The 13,124-nt window shown below is 50.6% G+C and overlaps 1 protein-coding gene across 6 annotated transcripts in view; it reads left to right on the top strand.

Moving 5' to 3' along the window:
- The window catches only part of PC (pyruvate carboxylase), a 261,745-nt gene that overhangs the window by 165,136 nt on the left and 83,485 nt on the right, over positions 1 to 13,124 (top strand). For all 6 annotated transcript variants that reach the window (XM_054033613.1, XM_054033617.1, XM_054033614.1 and 3 more), the window contains one exon: positions 1,846 to 2,008. In XM_054033613.1, coding sequence (XP_053889588.1) covers positions 1,846 to 2,008 — 163 coding nt within the window. The remainder of the gene's footprint in view (positions 1 to 1,845; positions 2,009 to 13,124) is intronic.

The raw sequence follows: 13,124 nt of genomic DNA, 5'->3' as shown, positions 1-13,124 counted from the left end.
TCATTTCTGGAAAGAAATCCCCCAAATTAAAAAATGTTGAAAAGGCCAATTTTGGAGGGAGAAGGGGAATTCTTTACATTCAGAACAGCTTTTCGTCTCAGATTTTCCTTTAATTTGACTTTAACATTTTCAAAAAGTTCAATTGAAATAAAACTCAGGAGGGCGAAGTGGCAGGGGGGTAAGGAGAGGAAATGATTTTGGTTGAACAGAACATTGTTTCGACAAAATTGAAGTGAAAGTTTTAGTTCAACCCCAAACAGATTTCTTCTCCATCTTGATTTACCAAACAATCAGTTCAGACTGAATTTTTATTTTGCTATTTCAAACTAGCCAAGGCACTGGAAAATCTGTGTGTTGGGGTTTTTTTTGCTTTCTTTTTTACCCAACTCGCCAAGCTAGAGAGGATCGGGGACTTGAGGATGCCTTGATGTTAGCTGTTCTGTTTCTTTGGTGTACTCTTCGTTGTGTTGTCTGTCCTGAGGCTACAATGTAGCTGGTAGAACTTGTTCTTAGGAATGATTGTTCCTTCAGTTTTCCTTTGTCCCTCTTTGGGATCTTGCAGCCACCCCAAATTTCTCCCTCAGTGGCCATTGAGCTAAACTTGGCATATTTATAGAGCCCTGCAAATCTGCAGATATCCACTCGCGGATCTCTGCTTTATATCTGCGGATCATTTTTGCAGATTGGATGCAGATACAAATTTTGTATCTGTGCAGGACTCTACATATTTAATGCTTTAAGATTGTGAGTATTAGCTCTACCTTCAGTTACGAGTTTCTAAAGGCTCAAAATCAAGAGGCAAATAAACCCTCCAAATTTTTTTTTAAGATCGCTTGATAATTAAACCAAATGTGATTTCTCCCCCCCCCTCCCCCCAGGGGGGGAAGGAGGCCCTATTTATGACTTTGAATGCTTGAACTTGGCTCTATGGGACTATGTAAAAACAGCTCCCTGTCTTCTGAGCGCTCCCACTCAGGCATGTTCAGAATTGGACTGGCTGGGGCCTGCAAACTGGATTTAGGCCTGGCTTGTGCATCACACAAGCGCCATCACTGGCTAAAATCCCAGCTTTGTGGCCCCGGTTCAGCAAAGCACATCGAGGGCAGCTTTCAAATGCCTAAATGGGAGTTACTTGCCCTATTGAAAGTCAATAGGATTTAGGCTCCTAACAGCCTTTTTAAAAAGGTCCCATAAGAACTTGTAGTTAAGTACCTGCTTGAGTAATCCCTTTGCTGTTCAACACAGCATTTAAATGCAGGCTTAACTTATGATTGTAGGTAGTATTTCTGTAGCATCCGGAGGCCCTCAGATCACGGGAGAGGGGCATCGTGCTGGGCACTGCACAGACCCGGGGCCCCGTCATGCAGTTCAATGCACGGGTAGGCAGTGAGAGACAGTCCTTGCCCTGAAGAGCAATAGACAAAGGATAGGAGAGGAAACTGAGGCACTGAGCAGGGAGGGGACTGTCCTGCCACTCTGTGCCTCGGTTTCCCCTTTTGTATAATAATGGGGGTGCCAATCCTGGCCTGTGTTTGCCAGTGACTTTGAAACTGGTGGTTAGAAAACCCTGTGTGATCCCAAAGGGCAATAGAATCCATGCACCCGCAGATCCCCAGCTCTGTGGGGACAGTGGGGGACACTGGAGGAGGAGAGGCTATGGCGGGTGATGTGGGATATGATGCGGGGCCCCATGTGAGGTAACAGACTATGGGGATCAGAGGCCCCAGTTGGGGGTTATTTGGGGACACTTGGGCTCTATGGAGGAGGTTAGGTTCTGGTGGACACTGGCACTGCTGTGGTCAGTTGAAGGTTAACACAAGCTCTCCTCCTCCGCTCTCTTGGCAGCGTGGACCTGGTGCATGCCCAGATCCACATCGCGGAGGGGAAGAGCCTGGCAGAGTTGGGCCTGCGGCAGGACAGCATACGCATCAATGGCTGTGCCATCCAGTGCCGCGTCACCACCGAGGACCCCTCCCGTGGCTTCCAGCCCGACACCGGCCGCATTGAGGTAGGACACCGCCCCGCTTCTGTGCGGGGGCCGACCAGGCTCAGTTTGGCGCCTTGCTGGGGAAGGGCAGAGTGCAGATCTGCTCTTGGTTGGAGAACAGTTTGACTTGACATTGAAAAGCGAAAATTTTCAGCCCAAACCTGGATGATTTGTAAAGAAACAATTTGGCCCCAAACGGGGAGACTTCTGGCTGAAAACTGCTGAAAATCCAGCACGCTTTCCCCAGAACTGTAACATTTCCAGCCAGGAACTTCCAAATTCTGAAAGGCGTCTGGCCCCACACTGGTCAATTTTCAGTTTTTAATGAAAAATCTACAATTCTGAGGCTGGTGGAAACTTTCCGTGGGATTCTCTGTATGTGGGAAACCTCATTTTCCTTCCTAAAAAAGCTTTGGGGGAAATATTCTCCCCAAGTGATGGATGCTGCCAGCAGCATAGGGGTGTATGTGAGAAGAGGAGAAAGTGAGGGGGCTGTGTGTGTGTTAGAGGTACAAGGGGGTGTTATCCTCAGTACTGTGTGTGAAACTCAGTCTGGAGACAGATTTTAATCCACTGGCAAGCATGTGTTAAAGTCCACCTCTGTGTCTGATCCATGGAAGCTAGCAATGGGATCTAGTGGTGAGAGCCAGCTCTGGGATGGGAATGGGAGTGGGAGTTAGTGGGTTAGAGTTGGGGGGTGGGGGAGCGGCTCAGAGTCAGGATTCCTGGGTTTTATCCCTGACTGTTGGAGGCTTCAGCATGTGAAGATCAACCTGCTAGTTTCCTTCTTGGCGGTTCGCATTCCCTGGCATTGTGCTAGATTCTCTGGGGCGCTGGCGATAAACAGAAGCACTTGTATTCCGTCTGCATGACAGGCTGCTCCATTCAAACCCCGGGCGTGGGCGTTCGGCTGTTCAAACTCCCTGTTCCCTTCCTAACGACGCGACAGCTCTTGCCACTCAAACTAACAACTGGGGATCACTGCAAAAGAGTCTGGCACGGATACACCCCCCTGGCAGCAGGAGAGGAGGGGCTGTGAGAGCCCCACCGATTCTGCTCTCTTGACTGGGCTGGGGAGTAGAAAAGCGGGGGGCTAGGATCCTTGCCTGAGCATGTGTGTGCATTCAGATGTGCTGGGAATGGTGGGAGTGTCAGTAGGGGCATGGTGGGTACCGGGAATTTGTTTTGTAGGAGTGGCGTAGGCCCTTACCCCAGGGTTGGATGGGTAGGGCTGTGTGTGTGTTGGTGGGGACCCTTGGATTTCCCTTGGGGAAGGGGCAGCAAGGGGATAGCTTGGCTCTCCAGGTGGTGTACACGCTTTGTCGATCCATACTACACAATCACAGGGTGGCAACTAAAATTATTAGAGACCTAGTAAAACTCCTGCAAAGAAAGATTGACTAGATGGGGTTTGCTCACTGTAGAGAGGAGATGAATTCGAGGGGACATGTTTAAAGTCTGTATAATAATATTCAGTGTTACAGCAGTTAATGGCAGTAGCTAATTTTGGAGGCAAAACTCATACTCCAAGGTTTAAACCAATCTGTGACTGGTAAACAGTAACACAAATAATTAAGTGCCCTGCAGCCAGGTTGCTCATAGACTTTTTTAAGGCCAGGAGAGACCCTTGGCCATCTTGTCTGACCTCCTGTAGGACACAGACCTGCAAAATTCACCCAGCTCCCCTTGTATTGAGCCCAGTCAGTTGTGTTGGACTAAACCATCTTCCAGAAAGGCACCAGTCCGGATTTGGAGACACCAAGAGCTGGAGAATCCACCCCAGCCCTTGACAGTTTGTTCCAATGGTTACTCATCTGCACTGTTTTCTGTGATAATTGGACCAGCCAATAAGTTGGCTGCAATATTGAAAAGGCCGATGAGTCAAAATGGCCACATTTCAGGGGAGCGGGTCAGTTTCAACAAAGCTTTTGATAGAAACCTGCTGTTTTTCTCTTGGCTCCCCCGGCTCCTTGGTGGCCTGCCTGGCAGGGAGCTTGGAAGCTGGGGCCTAGCGAGCTCCCCAGCAGTGTAGTTTGTTTCGGAAACACCAGAACGTTCTGTCTGTGGGAATGTTCTGGTGTTTCCAGAACAAACGATTGTGGAATTCCACTTCCGCAAAGTTCTGACGTTTCAGTTTTCGGCCTCATTCAGGACAAAAAGGTGATGGAAACCCCAGTTTTTTTGCCAGCCAGCTATACTGCTTATTCTCTCTCATTTGATTATTGTTTGTGTTATGGTAGCACTCCTGTTGTGCCGGGTGCTGTCTGGATCCTGACTGAGTTCGGGGCCCCTTTGGGCCAGGCACTGCACAGACACCCGAGAGACAGTCCCTGCCCTGAAGAGCAGGAGAGAGGAAACTGAGGTACAGAGAGGGGAAGGGACCTGCCAAAGGTCAGTGGCAGAAGTAGGAATAGAACCCAGGAGTCCTGACTCCGAGTCCAGTGCTCTGTCTGCTGCCTCCCTTCATTTTGGTCTCCAAATGAGCTGTCACTCAAGATCCTGCTTAGCGGGAGCCTGGAGAATGTCTAAACCTCCCACTTTGCTCCTGCAGTTGGATTCATCGTGCGGCGAACGTGGCATTATCTAATTCCAACCCTGCCATGCTTTCAGGGATCCCACTCTGAGCAGACGCTGTCTCGTCTACTGCCTTCCATGCCTCGTTAGCCGGCCTGGTCGGCCGCTCTTCTGGACACACCGCTGTCTCCCACGTTGATTCTCGTTAGCTGCTCTGTGGGCCAGTGGTTTCAATTTCCTGCTTTCAGCGATTCCCAGAGCTTTTCAGATGCAGCCACTTATTAGAACAAGGGGCCCTGTACCATGGAGCCTGAGTCTTCTAGACGGAGCAGTTGCCTGGTTTTATTTATAACCTACCTTAAGTGCTTACCTGGACACCTGTTACCATAATGTCTCAGCACCTCGCAATCTCAAAAGCATTTACCCTCACCACACTGTGGGAGATAGGGAAAGATGAATGATCCCCATTTTACAGATCGGGAAACTGAGGCCCAGAGAGGCTGGATGCTGGTCCAAAGTCTCCCAGAGAGTCTGTGGCAGAGCAGGGAATTTCATAGTTTAAGGCCAGAAGGGATCTATAGATTACCCAGTCTGACCTCTTGTCTATCTCAGGCTGTTCAATTCCCCCTGTATTGAGCCCCAAGACAGTAGTTAAACCAAAGCATTTCAGCCATCAGGAGACTAATCGGTTGTGAGCCCCAGGCAGGGAACAGGAGAGACCAAAGGGCTCCAAAGGCCCCTGCGCTGAACCATGCCCAGCTGATCTCAGCAGGTGACCTGTGCCCCATGCTGCAGAGGGAGGTGAAAACCCCCAAGATCTCTGCCAATATGACCTGGGGGAAATTCCTTCCCAAACCCCAGTCTGATGATCAGCTGGACCCTGAGCATGTGGGTAAAACCCACCCACCAGGCAGCTAGAGAGAGGATTCTGGCCCATGCCACCCAGTGACCCATCTCCAGGAGTGGCTGATCCCTGATGCTTCAGATGAAAGCAAAATCCCTACCCCCACCCCCCAACCCACAATACATCTGGCCAGCTGTGCATGGGTGGGAAAAACTACTTGAATCAAAATCTCTCAAAACACAGGCTAGAACTTCTAACCCAGGGATCGGCAACCTTTGGCCCACGGCCCACCAGGGTAAGCCCCGTGGTGGGCCGGGCCGGTTGGTTTACTTGCTGTGTCCGCAGGTTTGGCCGTTCCCGGCTCTCACTGGCTGCGGTTCACCGTTTCAGGTCAATGGGGGCTGCGAGAAGCTGCAGCCAGCACATCCCTTGGCCCGCACCGCTTCCTCCAGCCCCCATTGGCCGGAACGGCAAACTGCGGCCAGTGGGAGCCACGATCGGCCGAACCTGCGGACGCGGCAAGTAAACAAACAGGCCTGGCCTGCCAGGGGGCTTACCCTGGCGGGCAGCGTACCAAAGGTTGCCGATCTGTGTCCTAACCATTGGGCTATCCTCGCTCTCTCAACTGATTGCCACGTATGCTGCAGTGTTTCTTCCATTGTCAGGCTCTCTGCAGATTCAGGCTGCTTTCCTGCATCAGTTACACCTGGCGCACATCCCCCACCCCTCTCAGAGCGATCGGCTCGGGCTCTCTGCAGACTTAGGCAGGCATTGCTGCATCGCTTGCAATAAGCACAAGGCACCCGTTCATCCACTTGCTTGGCGGCTTGCTGGAGTGAAGTCTTTCTGCAGTACCACACTCCGTGCCAGGATTCATCTAGCTCTGGAATGCCCTTGCATCTCTTCTCTCAGCAGCGTGAGCCACCCACCAGGATGTCGTGACTTCTGCTAATTTAACATCTCCTCCGGCTTCTGCTGGGTGCAAAACAGCATCATCAGCAAGCTCCACACAGGACTCCTGGGTTCCGTGTCTCACTGTGGGACGGGAGTGTGGTCTGGGGGGTTAGATCAGAGACGGCTGGAAGCCAGGACTCCTAGGTTCTGTTCTCTGAGGTCAAGTGATGCGAGGCGGGGAGATGAGAGCTGATCTGGGTGAATTTGGGATGTGATCCAGCTGGCTTAGACTCCCTGTGGTCTGGGTCTGAGCAGGGAGCTTATCGGCCTGTGCTGTTAAGGTTGGCTGGCTCGGCAAATTAGCCAGCTCTCTGCCTTGACCAGTGTCCTTGGCCTGGAGCGCAGCGCCGCTAGCTCGGTATCTGCTAGCAGTTTCTGTTCCGTCTCACACGCAGCCGGTTCCAGCTCCGATTGAAAAGCCCTGGGGATTAAGGAGGAGACGCGTGCATCTGCAGCTGTCTCTTAATCATTAACTAGGAGTAGGAAATAATATTATAGCAAAGTCTGCAGATCCCCCCACGAGCAGGGCCCAGTTGGGCTGGGCTCCGCACATACACAGTGAGGGACTGTACCTGTCCCCCAGATCTTATAATCTCATGGACAAAGGGTGGGAGGGAAACACAGGTACCAAATGGGGAGGGACTTGCCTCAGGTCACACAGCAGGTCAGAGACAGCTCTGGGAACAGAAGCCAGGAGTCCTCCTGACTTCCACCCCCCTGCTCTAGCCATGGGCCCCCTCTCCCCTCCCCGAGCCAGAAAGAGAATCCAGGATTTTGGCTGAAATCCCCTTTGTTGTAGCCATTAGACTATACTCCCTGCCAGAGCTCTGGTGGGATGTATGGGGGGCCAGGCCTCCTGGGATCTATACTCTAGTCAGAGTAGAAGGGATGGTGGCCAGGACTCCTGGGTTCCTCTCCAATTGTGGGAGGAGAGTGGGGGTAGGGGTTAGTGCAGGAAGTCCAGACGCAGGTAGTGAGTGTGATTAGACTCTGGGCCCTATCCCAGCCCCTGCCACCCCCACTGTGTTCTCAGCCCTCCCTACTCTACCCCCCACCCCTCGCAGCACTCACTCGTGACCTCCTCCTTCCTGCAGGCTGGGTGATTGAGCTCAGAGGGAGTTAGCTGGGCCCTGGCCGCTGACCTAAGCCACTCTCTGAGGAGGTCTCTGCTGCTCCACACATCAGAGCTCTGGAGGGCGGGACAGATTCTTGGCGTGGGAGGCAGCATGGTCCAGTGGATGGGGGCTGGGCTGGGAGCCAGGATTCCTGGGTTCCCATCTTGCCTGTTGAGAGGGTTAGAGCAGGGCTGAGCTGGGATTCAGGACTCCCGACTCCTTACTTGCTTTGTGCTTCTATGGGCCCAAAGCAGAACGACTGTGAGCTCCCTTTGGCTGCAAGGGCAGTTGGGGAGTTGAGCCATCAATCACGTCTGCTTTACTGAGCCGAAATTCTGCCCGGCTTCCCCTTCGCCTCAGTGCTTCACCGCTGCCTTTCTGCACAGAGCCAAGGGGGTTGAGGCGGCTGGGCTGCTGCTTAGTGCCTGCGAGCAGGAGGAAGGAGAAGGTAATTGACACGGCACAGAGTAGCGCTCTGCTCCGTGGTAGCAGGGTGTGGGCTGGGGGTTGGCCAGGCTGATCCGGCCCGTACACTGTTTAAGCTGGGATGGAGAGCGCTTTTGAAGTGCAGTGCAGGTTGGGGAGGTCTGTCTGGCAGCTCAAATGGCAGAGACTTCTGTCAGGGCTTTGGTCCCTTCTGTTACCCTAAAAACATTGGAAGGAGCAACTGTGCACTTATAAAATCACAGACATGTGGGGCTGGAAGGGGTCTGGAGAGGTGATCTAGTCCAGGCCCCTCCACTGAGCCAGAACCAAGTAAACCTAGACCATCCCTGACAGGGGTTTGTCCAACCTGTTCTTAAAAACCTCCAATGACGGGGAGTCAACTCCAGAGCTTAGCTGCCCTTTGAGTCCGAAAGTTCTTCCTCATATCTGGCCTAAATCTCCTCCCTTGCTGCAGATCGAGCCCATTATGTCTTGTCCTACCTTGAGTGCCCATGGAGAACTGTTGATCCCTGCCCTCTTCGTAGCAGCCCGTAACATACGGGAATACCTTTGGCAGGCCTCTCCTCAGTCACTCGGTTGTCTCTTCTCAGGGCTAAACAGGCCCATTGTTTTTTCTTTTCCTCACAGGTCAGGTTTTCTAAACCTCTTCTCATTTTTGTTGCTCTCCTCTGGACTCTCCGGTTGGTCCTCATCTTTCCTGAAGTGTGGCACCCAGAACCGGACACAGTACTGCAACTGAGGCCTCACCAGTGCCGAGCAGAGCAGGGCAGTTACCGCCCAGGTCTTGCATACAACACTCCTGTTAATACACCCCAGAATATTTAGCCTTTTTTGTGACAGCATCATCTTGTTGACTCCTATTCAGTTTGTGATCCGGTATAACTCTGGATCCTTCTCAGCAATATTACTGCCTCGCCAGTTATTCCCCATTTTGTAGCTGTGCATTTGATTTTTTCCTTCCTATGTGCAGTGCTTTGCATTTGTCTGTATTGCATTTCATCTTGTTAATTTCAGACCAGGTCTCTAATTTGTCAAAGTTGTTTTGAATTCTAAGCCTGTCCTCCAAAGCACTTGCAACCCCTCCCAACTTGGTGTCATTTGCAAATATAAGCCTACTCTGCACTCCATTATCCAACTCATTAATGAAAATAGTGAACAGAACCAGGACTGACCCCTGTGGGATCCCACTAGATATGCCCTCCCAGTTGGACAGTGAACCATTGATAACTATTCTTTGAGTACAATCTTTCAACCATTTGTGCACCCTCCTTATAGTAATTTCACCTATGCTACATTTCCTTAGTTTGTTTATGAGAATGTCACTTGGGAGTGTGTCAAATACCTTACTAAAATCAAGATACATTGCGTCTACTGCTTCCACCCCATCCACTAGGCCAGTAACACTGTCAAGAAGGAAATTAGGTTGGTTTGGCATGATTCGTTCTTGACAAATCCATGCTGGCTATTCCTTATAACCCCATTATCCTCAGGGTACTTACAAATTGATTGTTTAATAATCTGTTCCAGTATCTTTGCAGGCGTCAAAGTTAGGCTGACTGGTCTATTATTCTCTGTGTCCTCTTTGTTCCCTTTTTTTAAAGTTAGATACTATGTTTGTCCTTCCCCGGTCCTCTGGGACCTCACCTGTCCTCCAGGAGTTCTTGAAGGTAATTGCTTCAGCTAGTTCCTTAAGTACCCTAAGATGAATTTGATCAGGCCCTGCCGACTTGAATACATCTAATATCTCTAAATATTCTTTAACCCATTCGTTCCCTGTTTTGGCTTGTGTTCCTTCCCCTTTGTTTTTAATATTACTTGGGTTGAGTATCTGCTAAGTAGAGGACCAGCACTTTCCTTCATCTTTCTATTGGTCCTAATGTATTTAAAGAGCCACTTCTTGTAGCCTTTTATGTCCCTTGCTGGGTATAACTCATTTTGCGCCTTAACCTTTCTGATTTTTGTCCTTACATGTTTGTGCTGTTCTTTTGTGCTCCTCCTTAGCAGTTCCTCCACGTTTCCACTTTCTGTGGAATCCACTGTTTAATTTACATTGAGGTCTTGCCTAGCTCTAATCAAGCTGGGTGGGAAGGCCCCCCTTCATGCCAGGCGCTGCACAGACTAAGGGAGTTAGGCACATGATTTCCATTGCCTCTCCAGAGGAGTCAGGCACTTACCCTGAACGCTTTTGTAAAGGCCATTAGCTGCCTATCTGCATCTTTAGACACTGTAATACCACTGTGAATCAGGCCTGGTTCCTCCTGCAGTGATTTAAATGGGAGTTGGGCACCTCAGTGCCTTCTGAGGAGCTGGGCTTAAGTGACTTCAAAAATGTTACCCAGCGGCTAGCTCAACTCTCCATTTTGGGCTGGAGGCAGGAATGGCTAGGGGAGTTCTCCAGCCTGTGGTATGTAGGAGGTCACACTGGGATGATCAGCATGGACTTCAGGCCTATGGATGTAACCATCGGCCACGGGTCTTGCCTCTGCTGGGCTATAGTTCAGGACCAGAGGAGAAGCGGTGTGTGGGGACAGCTGGATGTTGGAGAGGGGGCTGAGAAGAGCCACCACAATGATCTGAGGGCTGGAAAAAATGTCTTAGCGTGAGAGACACCATCTGCTTAGCTTCTCGTAAAGAAGAGCAAGGGCTGACGTTTCTCCCCTTCATGGGGAGAAGATCCCAGGGTTCTTCAGCCTAATGGAGTGAAGCCAAACCAGAACCCTGGTCTGGAAGTTAAAGTCAGACACGTTCCAAGGAGAAATCGGGCACAGCGTTTTAGCAGTGCGGGCGCTTAACCAGCGGCACAAACTCCCAAGGGAAGGGGGTGGGGGTTCTTCTCCTGAGTCTCCAAATCCAGCCTGTCTGGAAGATGCTTTAATGAAACACAAGTGACTGGGCTCAATAGAGGAGGACCTGGGTGACCTTCTCTGGCCTGTGCTATCCAGGATGCCAGAGTCCCTTCTGGCCATAAATCTATGGATCTATGGACTTGACAATCCCAGAATTATGCTTGGAAAGCAGCTGAGCCCCTGCGAATAGATGTATTTCAGTTCACATCTGCTCCCTGAGCCTGGAGTGCAGAGCTAGCTAAAGAGCCCAGGCTGGATTTGGCATCTGCTCGGGAATCCTGGCGGCTGCGGCTGTGTTGTGTGTGATCGTTTTATTAGCGTAAACGCTGCAGACATACACAGTCTGGCGAGGGCTCCTCCACTCGCAGGCTGAGGCTTTCTCCTCCGAGAAGGGGGGGCTACCTTCAGCACTTAGCAGAGGTGAAGTGGGGCATACTGGGAAAGAGAACTCTCAGTGGTAGGAGGGGTGAGTGGGTGTCTTAGAGGCAGTATGGTGCAGACTACTGGACAGGGACTTGGGAAATCTGCCCACCTCTACTATGTGACGTTGACATAGCCCTTCGCCTCCCTGTGCCTCGGTTTCCCCATCTGTAAAACTGAGCAAAATGGCATTGATCTCCTCAGCAAAGCACTTTGGGATTTCTGGCTTTAAAGCACTAAAGATAAAAGGCTGGTCCCTAGGAGTCCCACCAGTTTCCTCCATCTAAACCACACGTTTGACTGCTGTTCGAGATCCATGCCGGGGCTGCGGCACGGCATTGCTGATCGCTAGCATCACTCCCAAGTTCACCTCTCCCTCCAGCTGGGTAACTCAGCCACAATCCTGCTTGCCCTGGGCTATTGAAAAGCTCCAATTTTTCTGAAGGCAATGGGTTTTTCTTTCAGACTTTGCAAGGAAAAGGGTGTGTATGTGTGTGTGTTGAGGGTGGGGACTGTTAAACTGATACAGCACAATACCGACAGTGCCAAAGAGCGCTTTGAATGATGTCTCTAAACAGCAGAACAAACTCCTTGCTTGGGTGCCTTTTCCGACTGTTCCATTTGCAGGCGCTAGTCCCCTAGGCAAGGGAGTAGGATAGGAAGATGCTATGGCATTCAGGCTGCTGCTTTAATTTGGTGGGTTTTTTTCATAGAACCATAGAATTTTATTTTATTTATTAAGACCAGAAGAGACCATTCTGCACGTCCAGTCTGACCTCCTCCTGCACGTCTTGCTCTTGGTCTCAGGGTCCAGCTGATCACAAGATTGGGAGTCAGGAAGAAATTTCCACCTGGTCAGATTGTTAGGGACATTAGAGGTTTTTCGCCTGCCTCTGCCAGCATGGGGCACAGGTCACCTGTGGGGATCATCTCAGCAATTCCCTGCCATGTCAGGGGTGTCAGGAATGGGAGGCCCCTCGGGGTGCCGTTCCCTGCCTGGGGATCACAAAAGGTTAGTCTCCTGAGGACTAAGATTTTGAACTCAATATAAGGGAGTTTAGATCAAATTGAATGCCCTGTGCTGCACAGGAGGTTCAGATTAGATGATCTGATGGTCCCTTCTGACCTTAAATTCTGTGAATAACACAAGCCAGAGAATTCCCTGCCCCCTGAGCCATTCCTGGATCCAGCATAGATCTGATGGTCGAGCTAGAATTTTTAGAGAGGGGTCCAAATTCCACTGAACAACACCAAGTGATGGAAAATCCACTCTGGCCCTGGGTGAGCTGTTCAATGGTTAGTCTCTCTCCCAGTTAAAAATTGGCACCTTGTTTTTGGTCTGAATTTGTCCAGCTTCTGCTCCTAGCTGTTGGGCTGGGTTCTGCCTTTGCAATGTTAAGGGGCTGTCTGCTCTCCAGAATCTCCTCCCTGCATCGGTAATGAATCATGATCATGTTGTTAGCCAAATGGGCTCGTTTCCCCCTGGAGCTGCCCAATTACCCCAAGGAGGCACGGGAGTCGAGAAGACGGCTTCAAGTTCTTTATTGATCAGTCAGCTGAGCGGGTGTCCCCCTCGACTTATGCCAGAGGGAGGAGCACACCTTACAAGCGTAGAGCAAGCCTTTTTATACCCAGTAACAAATGACTTAACGTGCATACTTTCTGCTGACCTAAGGAATTTTTAAATTCCTTTCTAGGGGTATATAGGATACATCTGTTGGGTCCCCTTGATTGATTGCCTTTCCAGGGTCCAGGGGTAGGGGTAATGGGATACATCTGCTGGGCCTCCTTGCTGTTGGGCCTCTTTGATTGATTGTTTTGCTATACATTTATATACGGGAAATGGGGCTGTGGCCATAGGGAACAGGCGAGTATTTGGCCTTTGTTCTAACAAGGTTCTCCCCCCTTAAAAGCATTTTGAGAGCCTTATGGCCCCCAATCCTCAACTTTAACCGGTTGATATAATGCCATCATGCGTTGGCGTACAATTTGATTAG

Source organism: Malaclemys terrapin, chromosome 7, assembly GCF_027887155.1.
Source record: "Malaclemys terrapin pileata isolate rMalTer1 chromosome 7, rMalTer1.hap1, whole genome shotgun sequence".
Lineage (NCBI taxonomy): Eukaryota > Metazoa > Chordata > Testudines > Emydidae > Malaclemys > Malaclemys terrapin.
This window is presented reverse-complemented; position numbering and strand designations above follow the sequence as displayed.